At 32.9% G+C, this 19,762-nt stretch overlaps 1 protein-coding gene across 3 annotated transcripts in view; it reads right to left on the bottom strand.

Annotated features, from left to right (window-relative positions):
• LOC116340325 (receptor-type tyrosine-protein phosphatase kappa) overlaps positions 1-19,762 on the bottom strand; it is a 124,575-nt gene that overhangs the window by 45,332 nt on the left and 59,481 nt on the right. For 2 of the 3 annotated variants that reach the window (XM_031766767.1, XM_031766768.1), the window contains exon 4: positions 4,941-4,964. The exons of the other annotated variant lie outside the window; for it this stretch is intronic. In XM_031766767.1, coding sequence (XP_031622627.1) covers positions 4,941-4,964 — 24 coding nt within the window. The remainder of the gene's footprint in view (positions 1-4,940; positions 4,965-19,762) is intronic. 3 annotated transcript variants of the gene reach the window in all.

The following is a 19,762-nucleotide window of genomic DNA, read 5'->3' as shown; positions in this document are numbered from 1 at the left end:
TGCTATTTTTGTCGATTGTTTGTTATGTACCAGTTCATTTTTTTCTCTCTTCACTTCGGCTTTCCTTTTCTAGCTTTTGCTGTCAGCATTTCTCGGCAATCGCTGTTATTTCCAATCATTCTCTCTGAATACAAAAGATTCTATAAATGTATGATGGTGTGATTTTACTTTGATGCGTTTATTCCCTTTATATCTATGTGTAAATATTTGACTGAAAACGTTCAATCAAAAAGTCACATTATCCCCATGTGTGCCATCAAAATCGACTTCGAACCGAAAAAAAGAGTGTTATTATTATATGTATCTGATACAATGTATTACAAAACAGTAACTAAATAAATGTCATGTGGGCTGTTTTATTCCATTTTCCATATTCTTTCTTTTTCTCACGTTTGTTTTTGCGGTGGCTTTTATTTGTGCACACTGCACACATTGACCAGTATGTGACACCAACAAAGGACATTTGTGATACAGTATCTTGAGTGATGCTGTTTTCGTTTTGAAATAATTGCCGAAGAAAAAACGCAAAACATGAACAACGCAAATAATAACGTTTCTGGTTAGAGGGCCAATATATTTAATCAAATCATGCAAAAAGTGGATTCTTATATTTAACACTTAACTCGTGTATGTTATATGAGATTATGTGATGAAGAATGGGGGCAACAGGTTTTCTTGTTGAATCTAATATATATTTACAGTTGGTCTGACACGGTAACACGCACAAAAATCACCGATGAAAAGTCAACGCCAAACATTTTTTTATGTACATTGTACACAGATTGACTACGTGTGAAAGATGATGATGCATCGATACAAAATACACATATAGAAAATGACCGGATTAAATTACAATGTTACACCAATTGTTGGGTTATTTCGAATATGATCCGTTTTCACATTGTTTTTGTTGATTCATCTTTTTCCCAATTCATTGAAAATGGTATCGAGGATAGAAACGTTTTTGGCCTACAAAATTTCACTTGAAATTTTGAATATTCAAATAATACCAAATTCATGTTCATCAAAAATGTTAAAATGTTCAATGAATATCCTTGAAAGTATTGTAAATACAGCATGATTGGCATATTTGGAATGCCTCAAAATATCTACGAGTAACGGAAATAAAATTATCTCGGCCAAAGATTGCAGATGTTATTACTCTCTCTCTCTCTCTCTCTCTCTCTCTCAATTTTTTCCTTCGAAAAACACGATTCGAAAGGAAAATTAAATCGATGAATGAAAATAGACCTGAAAATAAAGTTGAAAGTCGCGGTTCACTTGACCGTTGAGCGTATTTTGTGTGCCACATAGCTACATGTATTGGTGTATGTAATTTATTGTTTAAATCACATATTCACGTGATTGATTACACGGTTTTAAGCCATAGACACATGTTGTATCGTTATATTTTCATATATTCATTGACGTCATTCTGAATCGTAGAATTTCTCTCCCTCACACGCAAATTATCTAATAATATCGAACGACGCATATCATTTCATTTTGCTGTATATTTCTCTATCTTAAAAAATGTTGCAAAAAAAAACTACATTGAGAAATGTGCGCGCGTACTGGGCGATTAAATTACATTATTCATTATTAAAATGGGTGTAGATATTTAAATGAAAGACACATTCATCATATAGAATGAGTGCGCGTGTATGACGAAATCGGGATTATTCCAATGAACCAGAAATATGCCACGTATGTGTATGGATTCGATACAAATACCAACGACAAGCAATACCATAACAAACATTCTCGCTCTTTCAAAAACTCAATCTCAACCATTGCTCATTTATGCAACAATGAATCAAAAGTTTTCTGGCTATTTTTCTCGTATATATACAATACAATTGACAAAATCAAATACAACGGCGAATAATGCCCGCAATATGAGAGATTGAGAAAGAAAAAGGAAGTAAAAAGAGCATCGAATGAAATTCTTTTTTTGTTCGCACATGTATTCGAAGGATCAAAGAGTATTTTTGGTTTTTCATTCCGTTCACTGCAACAATTGATTGTGTTTTCTTCTTGTTGAGTGTACAAATGGGATGCCAAATATTGGTTGTGCATAGCTGTGATGCAAAAGTTTAATTAATATTCGTTGGTAAAATGAGGCGAAGTTTTGGAATTCGGTCGGTCGTAAATGGTTTTGGTCAACTACTTTGATCCAAAATTCAAATTTCAAAGCTCTTTCGACGTCTTGATTGCATCGATGTGGTTTTTGTGGTTTGATGTGATGTCTCTTCGTCAAAGAGCCCATTCAATTTAAGAATCAAAGAAGCTTGTTGTCCAACAATTTCGAACAAAAGGCATCCTAAGAGAAAGAAAAAAACCCGACTTGGTCACATTTAATGCAAAATCATAAAACATTTTACATTTTCATTAGACACTTGGTTCAAATTATCTCTTCTTTATTGAATTTGAATTCAAATTTGACGCCACCACAAATCAATTTTCGGAATTTGATTAAAATACGTTTAATATTAACTGTACCAATATTGAATTTGGAAGCTTTCGTTGTTTAGTGTCGATTAGATTCCAAATGGCAGATAATGGTCACTTGAGTAAAAATGGCAATTTGTTTAGATAAAAGAAAGTCATTCATAATGAAAATGTGACAAGGTCTTTTGTTACAAAGTCAAAAATGAATGTTATATGAAAATGAAAATATATATGTATACTTAAAGCAGCTTGAACTCAATACGCAAGTAATTCAATTCGTTTCAAATTTCTTGCTTTTCTCCTCATTACAATCACATCTATTGAATCGATATTTATGTACATTTTGCTCGATTTGTGTTTTCACTGCTGCCATCCATATCTAATTGTGGTTGCAAGGACACAAATACACTTTTAGTTATATCATCACCATCACCATCACCATCGTCAGATAAGATGTGAAAATTCACAGTGATTGCTGCCCGCTACTTTATTTTCATCTCTCCATTTCCATTATACAGTGCATAGCATTTGGCTACCCAGTCGAGTTTGTTCAGGCATACAGCCAACTGACAATCTCGATTTAATCGTAATGAAATAATTCAAAACCATTTTCATTGGAAATGGACCAATGTAAGAGCAAAAGCAAAAAAGAGAAACGCGGGTAGGGTGCAAGAGAGAGAGAGAGAGCAATGGCAATTCGATTTGGAATAGGTGACAATGAGTGGAAAATATATTACGTAAGCTGGCAAATGTGTCATAAATATCCGCCACAATGCTAACCAAGTTTACTTGACACACACACACACGCACACTTTATTACAGAGAACATAGTGACTGTGTTTAAGTGTTACTCTTACAATTATGCACATAATAAAAACATAGAACAATTTCTCTCGTTTATTTTGTTTATTTATTCATGTAATTATTGTTGACTTTTCAGAAAATGTAGTGAAATTATCGCCATAGAAATGCCTATGGCATGTAGTATGTATAAATCAATGGACACAAGTTGTAAGCTTTCACTTTTTCCATCCGTAAAATCGAATATCATGGAAGCATATCCCACGTTAATATTGTAGCATAGGCGACAGTCGTTGACGAGATGAAGTGCTTGTATGTTAAATGGAACGGCGAATAACAAGTATGTGATTTGAACAGCGTGGAATACATGCTTTTGACCGACATTGAGCCTAATTTAATTGATAACAATTTAATACATTAGTTTCACATTGAAATTACATGTTATTTGTTATTTAACATTAAATGCAAAATCACTGTCCAAATCCACAATCAAATGTGACATTATTCGTTCAACACTCTTTTTTTAACAGATATTAGCCCAAGTTCACTGCGCAGTTACTGATACATTCTTTTGCTTACGCCATGAAATAATTTATTACACATTACATAACATTTCATAATATCGGAAATAATTTGTAATAAATTTAAAAGCTTACAGCAGTGCTTGAATGAATCTGTAATATTTAGTGCAAATGACTTCGTATAAAAAAAATTTAATCTCGTTCAAGCATTAGCCGTCCGATATCACTAATTAATAGTGCAAAATGTGCCAGCAAACAACGATGAATTGCGTTTTTTCTCATTTAATAAAAGTATAATTTCCTGAAAAGAATGTTTCCATATGATTTTGCTTATGCATACAATGGAACTGGCTAGATATATCATAAATAGCGGCTATTTTGTACATTTCGATTTTATAACATTTTTTGAATAAAGTTTTACTCTTATACACTTTTCGATGTCAGTTATGACGCTGGCTTTTGTATACTTTTGTAATATGCTTCAATAACGTCTTCATAATAACTTGAAAACGTTGCGATTAGTTTAAAATTGGTTTGTGATACTGCATTGTAAATTACGCTTAAAATATATGCACTTCTCTCTACAAAATGAACACTTTTCCATTGAAAAAAAAATGCATTTTTCATTATTTTTTCTTGTGTGCCTGATTTTAATCTGTACGCCAAACCAATCTGTACCATATATGAAATTTGATGAAATGGTGTGGTGGAGTATTTATTTGAATATAACATTAACTGTTAAAATTTGGTTAAATTCGCTAACCAAATGAGAAAAAGTGTTGCTTATACAATTTCGTTGATTGCATGACCAACGCAGCAGGCAAAAATGGAAATATTTACATTTCACACCATTACATTTAATTAACGGCTTTTTATTCGGTCGAATTGGGGCTCAAAATAAATTTCATTTATTCCACACTCTGGGTTATTATTATTACTATTTAATGAGAAGTGTGTATGCATTTGATAGAGACAGTTCCGTTTTTTTTGTGGCCCTGACAAATGCTTTTTTGTACATTTTTCGAACGATAATAATATATTAATTGAAATGTAATGAGATTATTATTAATTTTCAACTACTAAGCATTGATTCAATGTTTAATGCATTGTGTGATTTTCTTGGTTACTAGAGCAATTTTTGTGTTAACGGTACAAAACACAACTTACCTCTTGCTTCTAGTTTGACTCTTTCTATAACAAAACAAAAAAAAAAAAAAAAAAAACAAAATTAAATTAGTGTAACTATGCTGAATAAATGTAAAAAAAAATTGTATATCAATTGAAATCATAGTTTCATAGTTGGTCACATGTGTTTGGCTTGACCCTTCCGCTCCAGTTCTCCGTTAAAATTCTAAAACCAAATAAAACAATAACGAAAAAAAGGACGATAAACAATTTTTTCATTTATATGGAGTTATTCAAAACTTCATTTCATATGGCATTATAGCACCCCAGAGAGATATTTTTATTGAATTATCTACGACAGTGTCTCTGTACACTATGAAATTGAATGTTTTCGAAGAATACGAGAGAAACTTTTCGAAAATCTCTTTGATGAATCCATATTAAATGTTTGTTGAAAATTGTTGTCGCATCAATGTAAAAAAAAGTGATGGTAAAAGTTGTGTGCGTTTCAAAAATTCTCTTTCAAAAGCCAATCGTATTTGCTAAATTGAACATTTATATGTTTTGGTATACGCTTTGAGTTATATTTAAAAGTTGGTGTTGTTCCATAAATAAATACGGTGATAATGTACGTATGCATGTGTGTGTGTACACGTCAAATGAAATCGCAAATGGGACTCAAAATGTAAACATGATGCAAAGATGCGATAGAAGTTAGTGTAAATACCATCCAAATGTTCAAATACGAGATATTGAGTGTGTTAGAGATTAAGACGACTAATATTCCATGTGAAATATAAATTGTGATTCGACAACCGAAGCATGTACATTAGGGTGTTTCCACATGGAAAATATCAAAAAGTGGCTAGCATCATTTTGAAGAGCGTAAAATTCTGTATAAGATCATTTGATTTTCGATGCTGATTGGTCGCCGATGTCACTTCCTGGACTAAAAACACATTTGTAAATTGATTTCATGTCGCATTCACGCCAGAATCTGTAATTAATGAAATTTTAAGATTGAACAAAATTAAAAACATGAAAAATAATTTTAATATCAATATTATTGCTTAAATATTTAAAAAGTAACACAAAAACTAACAATTTTACCACAATAAACCAAAACAATGCAAAATCGCCAATTCATTTGACACATAACCTGTCATTTGTCATGCGTGAGCGAATCACGCTTCAAATGTCATTCTGTCAAATGAATTGGCGAATTTGCATTGTTTTGGTTTATTGTGGTAAAATTGTGAGTTTTTGTGTTACTTTTATTAATATTTAGGCAATTATTTTGATATTAAAATTATTTTTCATGTTTTTAATTTTGTTCAATCTTATATTTTCATCAATTACAGATTTTGGCGTGAATGCGACATGAAATCAATTTACAAATGTGTTTTAAGTCCAGGAAGTGACATCGGCAACCAATCAGTATCAAAAATCAAATCATCTTATACAGAATTTAACGCTCTTCAAAATGATAATAGCCACTTTTTAATATTTTTCATGTGGAAACACCCTAATGTACATTGTACAGTTTTGATAGACAAACTTGTTTTCATGCATCGCACAAAGTTATTGGAAAATCTCTTCTGAAGAGTGAATGTAGTATTCCCATAAAATCCAATTAAGACAAAAACTTTTTTAACCGTTCTATTTTGTCGTTTTCTCCCGTTGTATCGCTGCAAAAGCATTTACACGAACATATGACAATGGATTGCATTGTGATCACATAGCCATTGAGTTGTATTAGTTGGCAAATGTTTTGTATTTGTACTACAGTCACTGCGCAAACATTCGCCAATCTTAAAGAAAAACCTTTAATTATAATTTTAAAGCATGACTCTTGCATGTATAGAGAAGTCTATTGCTATTTAATTGCCTAAATTAACGATGCATTTTCATTCATCGCGTATAAATTGTTTTATGGATGATGAAGGCTAGGGGTTAGACACATGTTCAAGATGAAGAATCTGTTCGGTTTTGAAGATTCTTACGATTCTAAGATGGCGGAACACACATAGCAATATTTTTTAAAAACATAACTACTACACAGAATCGAAGAATGTTCGCATAAAGGAGAATGCAAATTGTAGGCTACTAGACGATATTTTGAGTTTATATCAACGATTCTTGACGATTCTACAGTATTTTAAGATTACATCGATTATGATTACCAGTGTCTAACCCCTAGGATAAAGGTTGTTGTTCAGTACATACGCTTTTGATCAAGTTTAGTGAAATGAAATTTGTTTTCATATCACTCAGATGCAGAAGCACAATGGAAAACTTTTAAACAATCTATAACTCTCTCTACTCTGGCCATACCATTTTTGTGAACAGTCTTTCGTAAAACATTCATCTTTCGCATCTTTCGCAACTAACAAAAACGCCAATGTCGGCAAAATATTATACACAAACTTTGCAAAGTGTTCTCTCAAGGAAATATCCACTGCGGATGCACAATTGCATATTCTACTGCGACTGCAGCCGAACTACACAATGATGATTTTAGCATTAGTTGATGTGTACACTACCTTAACAGTGCACATAGAAATAAAAATACTTCACCACTGGTTAGTTATGAATCTATAAAAGAGATATGATCAAGTCCCACTTACACTTACTGGTAAGACTTTCTTTATAAAGATGGCGCCACGTTAGGTGGATATAATGCTAGTCATGGCCGGATATGATACAGATTGATGACTGTACATTTGAACGCTCTAGAATAAAAACAACTTATTGTTTACTCGCATATCGAAATGCGACTCAAAACGGTTGCATATCAAAGCGAGACAATATTTCGTTACCAAAGGAATAAAGAACATTGACTTTTTATTATACAAAATGTGTAAGTTTCATTTTGTGCTGATAACTAGCTACTGTTCTGCCTTGTTTTAGTAACAGAATTTTGTTTCGCTTTGATATGCGACGCAGTTTAACGGTATAAATATTTCACACTCTCGAAGGCTCGGTATAGAACACACAAAAAATGAAAAAAAAACTTCTTATTCTCAAATTTCATAAACAATCAAATGGATTGTATCAGCAATTTTTATTGTCTCGCTTTGATATGCAATCGTTTTGAGTCGCGTTTCGATATGCGAGTAAACAATAAGTTGTTTTTATTCTGGAGCGTTCATTTATGGATTGGTTAATTAAATGCAACTAATATTCATCTCAGGCATTAATATGCCACATAAATGTCATAAAGCTATTGGAAGCGGCCAACTTTACCAATGTATTATTTTCGGTGTAGCACCAAGATTTGAAACCACCATCACGTTCTCATAAGATTCAATCGATTTTCACGCAAAAACATTTCGTTGAATCGTACCGCAAATTTACCAGAACTGTTCTTTTTCCGTGGAACACGATAAATGGGAATATAATTTGATTGTATACGTATTGGCTTTGTGCGACGACCACAAACTACGATGATAACATCAATACACTTCTGTTTTCATAGTTAAACATTTCGTATTTTCAATATTACCATTTAAAATGAACATCAACAATCTCTTAAGATAAATGTGAATGTTTCAAATATTTTGATAATAATGGTAAGTGAAATGCGTACCGAAATTATGCTCAAAGTGCCACACAGCTAGCGCCACGACGGAATTCAATGTAATCTATACTAAGTTGCTGCCCACTAGTGAAAAGACTTTTGCTCAGTTACAAACAACAGACTAGAACTCCATAGTTGTACGTAGTGGCGCTAGCTGTGCTACAGTTTTGCATTTTATACAGTCTCTTATGAAACATAATTGCAGTGCGGTGAAATGCAAATTGCAAAATGCAACCATTGAATAAAGCAACCATACACTATCTTCATGTTTCTCCTTGTCTCGCATCACGATTGGAAGAAAGTATAACAATCGAGAGAAAACATTATATTGAACGCTATTCAAGAACACAATGCTATTCCCGACAACTATACAACAAAACAAATATTAGATAAATGCTCAAATAGTGAAATATCGTTGGAATGAGCTTTGCATGTTACCTTTAATGATTTACCATGTAACTTTGTTATTTAAAATATTTTTTAGAGACGTTGAAGTGGTTTACATCAATAAAATATATGCAGCGAAACGCGGAAAATTGTGCACTGGAAGTTTGTGTTTTTTTTGCGTTTGTGAAGTTGATTCAATTGAGAACTAATTTTCTGGTCCCTCCCTCCCTCTCTCTCTATCTCTCTCTCTATCTCTCTCTCTATCTCTCTCTCTCTCTCTCTCTTATCGAAAAGCCTATTAACAATAATTTGAAAAAGATGGTATAATCGGATTTTCACATGAATAGAATCACCCATTTCACAAATTAATTGAACACGGCACAGTTATCAATTGAATTGACCATTTCAAAACATAAAAAAATAAACAAACCGAATTGTCGTTCATCAAACAAAAAGCAAACCACTTAATTACGAATTTTCCCTTCAACAATGTATCAAACGAAAACCGGAAAAAAATTCGTACGTTTTTGTTCAAATAAAAGCACCACTATTATTCCAACTCACGCAAATGTCAACTATTGAAAATAAGCATTTCGAATAAAGTGGCCAAACCTTGTCATTTAGATATCGAACTTTATGTACATTTTTTTTATAATTGAAAGTGTGGATGTGTGTATATGTGTGGATGGGTGCTGAATTTCAAAAAAATAAGCTGCCGAAAATGGAGAAGTTGAATTGGTCATGGGTACTTGTCATTTTCAATCGGATTCAATGGAGATTTTAACGTTTATACAGTGAATGGCAAAAAAACCGAAATATTTGTTACCAATTGGCAGTGACAACACGACCCCAACAAATGACATTTTTCTGAGCGGATTTCCAAACGAACATCCACCCACGCACGTACACACTATGCCGATAAACATTATTCAATCAGCATTTCACATTCATTTCGTTGAAAACATTAGAATTAAATCATTTGTGCGAACATAAATCTTGATTCTATACCGACATTTGCCATCGTCGACAAATACCACCGTCAAGGTTACGCTCATTTTACTACAATAGCATTCTGTCAGAATTTCTCTCTGGCAACATGGTTTAAGTTATTATGAGCAATTCCTGTATAAAACATTGATTTCGTTAGACACATTTACTCATACGCTGATTTGAAACTGTTAAAACTTTGTCATTTTTGCGAAACAATAACATCATGTTATGCCATTGATTCTGACTACTTATTTACAATCTAAATAATCGGGTGTGATTTAACGCACGAGCAATTATTTAGTTCAATTCAGAGATCGAAAAGACTTGACTTTTCGAACGTGCGTACGAAGCCGCGCTTATTAATGTGTCTATGGAACACCAAACCTCTGCTTTAATTATTATTTTCGTGCAACAGGCAAACTAATTATCAGTTAACCAAAGTTGTATCAAATTCGTTCACATACACCTATGCGCGTGTCTTCTTCATTCAGATTTTACTTCCATTATTTCATAGTCATTTGAATTACGCGTTTTATCTGTGTTTGTATTGGGAAAATTCAATTTTGTCTATCACAAGATGTTACATTAAAACGGAACATAAAATTGAAATGTAAATATTCACCAAGCAAAATGCCTAAAATGAAGGCTCATTTAATTAAAAAAAAAAGAAATGAATTAACTTCTGTCCTTCCATTCAAATTCTTATCGAGTGAAAAATGTGCGAGGTAAAATGCTTCAATCGCTTTATGCTACCGTCTAAATTCAGTCGTATTGATGACAGTGTCATGCTGTTTGTGTAGGAGGGAACAAGACATACAGTATTGGAAATAATTAATTGAAAGTGATTGTGATTCACAAACGTGTCTAATTAAATTTATACAATGCGATGACATTGATGCATGAACGTATTCAGCTACAATTTTGACTATGGTAAGTTGGTTGAAAGCTCACGATAATTTCGTAGAATTTTATACACAAGCCCGTCTCCTTTTTATTTTTTTTTTGCTCATTTTATATAGTTACTATGACTATTAGTTGTGGCGAGTGTATTGATAATTTTCCAAAGTGACATCAAGTCTTGCAAATTTGTACCCAAAATTTAATTTGCGCCTCGTTTAAATTGCATACGATGGTTGCCAACATCTCTTTTTTTTGCAAAATATTCGAACTGACACATGATTTAAGCTGAAATATGATGTTGGTGAATAAATGTGCATAACGTAATAGATATGCAGGAGATGCCAAACACAAAACATTTATATTCATTTTTGCTGTTCGTTTATATATTACTATGAACATAGCTTCGGAGCAGGGGTCCGAAGGGTTGGATTCCTCCTGGAGAACAGATTTGGGAATTACCCCTTTACAAATTGAGAAAAATATTCTTTCGATTTGCTAGGGATTTTTGGGGAAGAGAAAAATCTTTCAATTAGCTAGGGTTTTTTTTAGCCAAATGCTCTGAGACATCCCCCCTAGGAAGGAACAAATCATATATACATTTTTGAATTTGTGAGAAGCCAAATAGAAAAAGTAAAAAGTTACCCCTTTAGATTTTGTGAAAATTTTGAAATTAACCCCCCCTCTTGGATCGTCAACTTCAGAAGCTATGACTATGAAGGATATTCATAAAGTATTAATATTCATTGAATTTTACGATTGTTATTAATGTAACGAACGTTGCACGGAATACCGCCCATGCCACCTCATCCGTTGGGAAAACGATCGTGATTACACCTGACCCCCCAGTCAGACAGTCGACGCAATCTATTTATTATGTCGAATATTTGATGCGTAACATTTCTATTTCATTTTCTATTCACTTTCGTCTGTTTACTTTGGCTTTTTAGCTTACTTTCGTTTAGCATTGGTTTTGGCGATTTTGATAATTCAATATTTTTCAGAAACCATTAACTTTCCATTCAATTTTCGTTTCAAATACAATTTATTATTTTCATTTTTCGATTTTACGTAAATTGTTGTGCGGCACACTCAGTCCTGGTACATACACACACACACATCAAATTAATAAATTTTGTAAAATTTATTTTGGTGCTGTTCGTCTTTGGCTTCAAATTTCGTTGATGTGTGTTCAAATTAAATATACGATGAGCGTAACGATGTCGATAATGATGAAAACGGTTTTGTTCTCGTTTGTTGATGTAGATGTTGTTGCTGTTGTTATTGTTGTTGTTATCTTCTTATTTACAGTGTCAGCGAGCGTCATTTGAGTGGCGATAGCGCTTCTTCGAGAGGGTGAATACTGTATTCATAATCGGATCGTTTGCTTATCTCATACATGGCTCGCATCATGTTCTTCTTTCAAATATACATAAAAGCTTTTTTGGTAGCTGTATTGCTGCCGTAATCTGTTCACCAGCGCATTTGTTATTACAAAAATAAAAAACGAAACTTTTTCGATTATACTTTGTTTACAATCTTTATATATGGTACAACACCGTGTTTTTTTGTCTCTTTTCTTCCTCTCAGCTGCGATAGAAAATCTTTCGTGCATTTCCTGTGTGGTTTTCTTGATGAAATGAGGGTACCAAACGTACGTCGTGCTATGCTATTCCACCGTAAATCAAGTTACTCGAAAAAATGTATAATTAACTTATTTTGTATGACGCGTGAATTTGTGCTGAAATACAATCGTTTTTTCACAAGCAAACATCAAAATGCTTTTAGTGTTTTCAATGCCTCAATGTGGTGTGGGGCACCGTTGTAATCATCACCAAAAGCTTACATGCTACCATCGACATTGTGAACGTTTTAATTACGAAGCCACAAAATTCGGACCGGGAAATATTCGGGTCGGTCGGTGGGCCAAAAATGGCAACGCCACACACAAATGACAACTAACCTCAATATGAACAAAAATTGACATAAAACTCAATTTATTCGAAGTCTCAACCGTTTTGAGATCAATTTTAGTATGCATTTTTTCCGCTCAAATGCCAAAGTGATATATGTTAAGCACTTAAATATTTGAGCGGAAAAAATCTGAACTAAAATTTATCCCAAAAACGGTTGAGACTTCGGATAAATTGAGTTTTATGTCAATTTTTGTTCATATTGAGGTTAGTTGTGATTTGTGTGCATAAAGAAAATTCCGAAATAGATTGATGTTGACGAGTATAATTTGTCATTTTTCTTTACGTTCTCGGTTTGCGATCATGAATCACGTGCTGTATGAATCCATGTGACCACAATATGAATTTTTGATGAAATCAAAACGCTTTTATGGCACGATGCGCAGCAGAACTTAATGGAATATTGTTTAGCTGTTTAATTATTGAGATCATATTGCATTTTGATGTCCGAGAGCTGAATACCTATGGACAAACGATGAAATTGGTCAACAATTTTGATGGATTTATTTCTTTATCGTTACCAACACACAAACGAGAAAAGTAATTGTCCAAAAGCCAACTTGAAATTGCAGAATATTCATTCAAGCACATTCATTATATGGACAACGATTTTTATCATCAAACCGTTTTTTTTCTCTCGTCTTTAGTGCAGAGTTTAACCATCTCCAAGGTAATAGCCGGTACATGAGTAAACATTGAGCACTCAAATCATCATTAAATGATTGCTTCACTGACAAGAGAATCGCTTGAGCATTGGCCGATGTAACACACACATTGAGAATTATTAACCATCAAAATCTATCATTTGCTGAGTATTTCTCCATAAAGAGCAATTATTGAGGCGACATCTTAAATTAAATATGACATACACATTATAATAACAAGAATGGCATGTGAAATAGTACTGTGTGAAAGGCCTCATACTTAATGAAAGTAGACGACGAATGAACAATTTGATCTTTTGTCAATTCTATGTATGAGCAATGATCCATTCAGCAAACGAAGCGTCTCTTGCAAAAATGCAAAAACAACACAGAAAAAAACTGAGCAAATTCCAACAACGACAAAGAAAAAATAAAGGGAACAGAACAATAATAAGACCGGATTTGTATTATATGATGCTGAATCCAATTATTTTCAGGTGGCATTTTTACCTTAATTTCTCTTTTTATCCCTAGTCGTCCCTTTTTTGTTCAACTCACTTGTCTCACATTATCGTCTCAGTATAGGTGCCTAAGTGCTAGAAAGTTAAAAGTCGGCTGCTGCCGCTGCCGTTGTTATTGTTGATGAATGAAAATGACACCACATTGTTCACTCTTTTTTACACACTTATGTAACATCGATTCTCTTGTCCCAACTTTTTATTTACCACCTGTCACTGAATGCGGAGCTTTTAACAGGACTTTTTTTTAATGTGCCATTACCGGTTCGTCCATTTCTTCTAACGTTGATTAACCGGTCTGTTTTTTTTATCTCTCGTCACCATCTCAGGAAGTTGTGCCCTTTATTTACGTTTGTGATCAAGAAAATTTAGACGGTTACCCCTCTCTTTGCAAGACAAGTCTCAAGTCTCTAAAGAGATACAAGAAAAATGTGATTTTTTTTTGTTCTTTTCTTACTGATTGCTCACATTTTTTACCGTTTACATTTTTGTGTCACATGGTGCAAAGGTGTTTCAGACATTTATTGTGTGACACAATCGCTTCCGACGGCATCGTCATTAGACAAATGCATGACAAAATCTTTTCAAATACAAACAATATATCACAACAGACAATCATAAAAATTGATATGGCGCAAACTTAATGATGAAGAACCAACTTATCTCGTATATATATATTTTTTATCTGACGCAAATAATACATTGAATTGATGCAGGTAAAATATGAACTGTGAAGTACCTTTACACTTCAAGAAATAAAAAAAATCATGTTCACATTTGTAAACATTTGCAAGAACAAAACTCAATACAAAGGTCAAACATTACAGTCCAAAACTAACTTGTCATCAGTCAACACTTAACACATGTTTGATAGAAGTGTAACTCAATTATCGAAAAAGTGTGTGAAAGAGACTTACTTTTTTTATTTGATTGATTAAATGAGTATTTGTTGTTTTTCATGGTAGTCGATTTTAGTAAAACATAACGTATGTTTGATGACGGAAAAAAAGTCTCTAATTAAATATAATGACTTCAAATCATAATGAGTATTAATTAGCATCAATATAGAACAATATATTAATTTAAATGTATACTTTGAACGATAGTTGCAACAGAGTGAATCAGATTTACGCTCAGATAGTTTGAGTCTAGGGGCTTAATTCGAATCCCAAATAGAAGGATTTTTGTGAATTCCATAAATTTAATGAGTCCCTAGGTTTGAGTTTAACTCAGACCAAATCATCAGGCATACACATACGCACATAATTTGTTCGCTAAATATTTTATGAAATTATTCACATTCACACATATGACATTGTTTCGACGCTTCAAAGTGGACATACAAAGCGACAGAGGAAGTTTATAAATATATAATATACACACATTTCATTCGTTTTATCTAGAAAATGTTAGTCAGGCTGACCACGCACACTTCACTCTGTACGCCCGTGCGATTGTGTATGTGAGGGAAGGTTAGTGATCGGTATTTTTTGCATTTGTATCAGCATTTATTCATCTGTTTCTACTTCATTAACTTTTTACAGCAGATGTATTCCGTTGAACGAGAAATGTGTGTCTTTCAATCAAATCGAACGCATTACTTTTATTTTATTTTGCCTCGTTTTCCCTTGAATCGATTTGACGATGACAGTTATTTGAGTTGTGCGATTGAAAGCAACAAGCTCACATGAGCTCACACAAGCTGTTTGTAAGCTGAATCGACAAGCTGTTTGGGTTACGTCACGCAAGAAAATCTGTACCATTTTAATGGTGGATCTCTCTAATAAATTGATAAGAGGAACTTTTTTCTGTTTATTATGTTCATCGAACCAAGGAGCAGCATTGAAAAAAAAGCCTGAAAGAACTGAAAAACTTTATGCACAACAATATGAATAATTGAAAAATGAACTTTTTTAGAGACAAAGAGATAATAGAATGTATGAAAATATCATTTATTCTGCAAGCAAATCATAATAAATGTGAATATTTGAATAAATTTCATTTAATTTGGTACAGCAATTTTATTTTGTTCGCATATATATTCTCGTCATCGTCGGAAGTTTGCTGTTGAAAAATACAAATGAATCATTGGCAATTATTTATATATATATATATATATATATGTGTGTGTGTATTGATGCAAATCTATTGTTCCTTTGGATTATCATGATTCCGGCTATGTATACCAATGGAATGAAAATACAATTTTCAAATAAAATTCAATGCATCGATTTATATATAGATTAAAAAGTGGTGTTACCGAACGTCATTCGGCGAATGATTAGCACACCATTCTATGCGTACACAAAAGAGGAAGACGTATAATGTTTTTTTTTTGTCAGGCACCACTGAGATAGTTAACGAACAACTACAACAATGACAATGGCAAACCAATGAGTAGCTTTATTTCAAACAATTGTGAAATTATTCGCACCAATAAACAGGAACACACTAACTCCGTTTCTGTGCGTGCTACACTTAGTTTCTTAGTGTGTATTTGCGAGTATTGCCGCTGCTTACTCAATTTAAAAAAAAAAAAAAAACGTAAAAAATTAGTGGTTTCTGTCGAAAATTAACAATAATGGAACAAATAAAAATGTTTTTTTTTTATAACTATTCCACGGATGAAAACAAGTTGAAGTTTCTATGTGAATTTCATATTCTATTTTTCTTGAGAATAAACGAATTTTTATGCCACCAAAATATTTTCGCTGGAAAATGAAAGCTTAGCACTTGCCATTATAAATGTACTTTTATTGGCAAGCATTCTGTGAAAAGGTTTCGTCTATTTCATTTAGATGGTATAATCTGATAAAAGGTTCAAAAATCATCCGTGACAACGAAAAAGTTTCAATAACCTCTCTGTATCGTTTTTATATTGTTTATCCAAAAAAAACAAACGTTCCTCCTTATCTGACTTGAGGCACACACTTTGAGCTCATCATGATATAACCTATACATCGATTTTGTTGGCATCTGACTAAATCATAATTCCGTCTGACATGAGTTCGTACTATTTCGTCGGCTGTTGCACATCAGCCACTGAGCATAGCTTGAGCGCTTATCACATTACAAAAAAGAAACGTTGCATACCGGCGTTCATTGCACCGCTATTTATTCACAATATTTTCAGGTTTCCCATTGTTACCTCACTATTTGCCCCCACCGAACATCTCACTCGTTTTATCGTACCTTTGCCATTCAAATTAATTCAATATATGTCTTCGTTAAATCGGTAAATTTTCCGTCTAATTTTAAATGTGTGTGCAGATCATCAGCTCTTACATTAATCGTCACACAAAAGACTTGCAAGCTTATTGAAAACCGTCCCCTTTTTCCATTTTGAGATATATCTCTGATTGAACGAGATACGTTGCTTCATCTGCGTGTCTATTCCAATGAATAATGTGATTAAATTCCGTTTTTTTTTTTCACTCTTTCTGTCTTTCTCTCAGTATTTGTCTGCATATTACATTAGGGATGCTATTCATGTTGATACCACGTTATGGTAAATTCCACAAATCATTCGATTCATTGATTCGAAAAGCAATTATCAATTTACACTGTATCTTCAGTCAGCTGAAATCAAAGCGAAGCGACTGTATTTATATGAGTATGGGTTTTTGCTTCATGTGGCTATGTGTGTATGTGCCAGTCGTTTCTCGCTCTATGCGTTTAAAGTTATACCACACAATTGATTTTTTTACGTGTTTTTTGGGAGATGTCTTGTTGACGAAATGGCGCCGAAGACAAAAAGAATCACACAGGTTGACTGATTCCACGTTGAAAGCATTTTTTTATCACATTTTTCACAATCACCAAATGTGATACTTTCATTTACGAAACCCAAATTTACTTCCAGAACATTTTATTCGGAAACAAAAAATGTTCTCATTTTTTTCTCTATTAGATATATAACATCAATGACGACACTCCCTTTTGCTACAAGAAAAAGTTCTACGCTGGAGTTTGGAGCCTTTAATTCTAAATTGCTAAATTATTTATGTTTAAGACCATGGGAAATCTGAAAATTATTTGAAAACAGACCCAAAGTCAATCAAAGCTGTGTTTCAATATTTGAACGTTTCCCTAAAATCTTTATTCTAATTTTCCAAAGCCCTTTCAATCGACATTAAAATGTCAATTTTGTATTCTATTATATTAGTAGAGATTTTTTCTTTAATCCCGCACTGAAAACATTTTCCGTTTTGAAACTATTAAACAAAACCCGGTATACATTGAAATGGTCTATGGGATAAGCCAATGTATTGTTTAGCGCGGAAATGAATGAAGAAGATGAATGTTAGTAATGAGTGAATATTTATCGTTGCGACTAAGTAACTAAGAAATTAATCACTTTTTGATGTCATTTTCTCTCTTTCCATCTCTATTGCGCTTAACTTCAGAAAAAAAAACTCATTATTGTTTTCATTTTTACCTCCATTGTTTCCGCCGATATGTTTTGTTCGGCAAAACTTGATGTGTAGTAGTAGTTGGGAAGCAATTTCACATTGAAAAAATACGGCTATATCGAAATACAGGTGCAAAACTAATTTCCGAGCGGCAATTCTCTTTGAAAATCTTGTGTCATTTCTTTAAGATGTTTCTTTCCCATCTATCTCACCTCCTCGCTATCTCCATATTTCTCTATCTCTCGTTTGAATCGAAAACAAATTGAATAGCATAAGTGGACAAAAAAATGCTTTCAAACATAGGAGCAAGATAAATATTTAACATAAAAGTTTATCGATGTTTGCGACAAGAAATGGGTCGCTTTTCTCGTATTATGTGAGATGAATTTTGTTATAATATATTTTGTGCTGATCTAATATTGTGCCATTGACATATTATTTTTTTCGTGTTCGTCATTCATTATTTTTGCCATGCAGCGGTTAGGAACATAAGATAATACGAACAATAGCTTAATATATGAAAATCGTACGTAAGTAAATTAAATTTACACCTGGACGCAGGACTTCGTATTTAGAAAGAATATTTTAAAAAAATATCCTCGATTTTATTGAACGTGAAAAGCATTTTGCGCACGAATAGTTAAAATTGATCAACGTTTCCATTTTTTATTTCCGGTGTATTTTTATACGATTTTTCCCATTCAAGCGTGTAGTGGAATGGATATTTTTCCTTCGCTTTTCTTTGCTCATCTTCATTATTTATTAGCTGTTAACGTTGTACGATTTCAATGTTGAAGAGTTGTTAAAAGATTTCCTTTATTTGCCCTTAATCTTATTATACTGACAAGGAACCGAACAAAAAACACAAAATTAATATCGTTACGCCATCGTGCGATGAAATAATCGACTATGAACTATACCACTAAGCATTTGTATTTTGAAGACGTATGAATTTGACTAGTATCCTTCAACTGTAGTCAATATTTATTTGAAGATTTGAACTAAATTACAATTTTGGCATTTTCGTATTTTCAATCATTTTTCTTTTTATTCGGTTCGGTTTGTTTGTGTACTCACTTGAGCTATGGATGAGCGTTTTTAACGTTGTCACGACATTTGAACGACACGAGTTTAGAAAATGACGGGACCATGTAAAAGAGGAAATGAATATCTGATTTATCACTGAAAATGCCGAAAGCCGAAAGTGTACATGAATAAATGTGTACCGGATGACGAAAGATGAGAAAAGAATACATCAACGTATACAATACTTTCAAATAGATAGAATATGCTATTGAACGAGATAGATAGATAGCGAGACCGAAATGTGATGTAAAACGAACCGAAATAAAAGGAACATTAACATGAATACAATGTCGAACATTGTAAATAATTTTAAAATGAAATAAGATTTTAGATCAAAGTATGTACACGAGAAGCCCAAAAGCTTTACGAAAAAAAAT

This window comes from Contarinia nasturtii, unplaced genomic scaffold (genome assembly GCF_009176525.2).
Source record: "Contarinia nasturtii isolate CC-2019 unplaced genomic scaffold, AAFC_CNas_1.1 Cnas_scaffold_630, whole genome shotgun sequence".
Classification (NCBI taxonomy): Eukaryota; Metazoa; Arthropoda; class Insecta; order Diptera; family Cecidomyiidae; genus Contarinia; species Contarinia nasturtii.
This window is presented reverse-complemented; position numbering and strand designations above follow the sequence as displayed.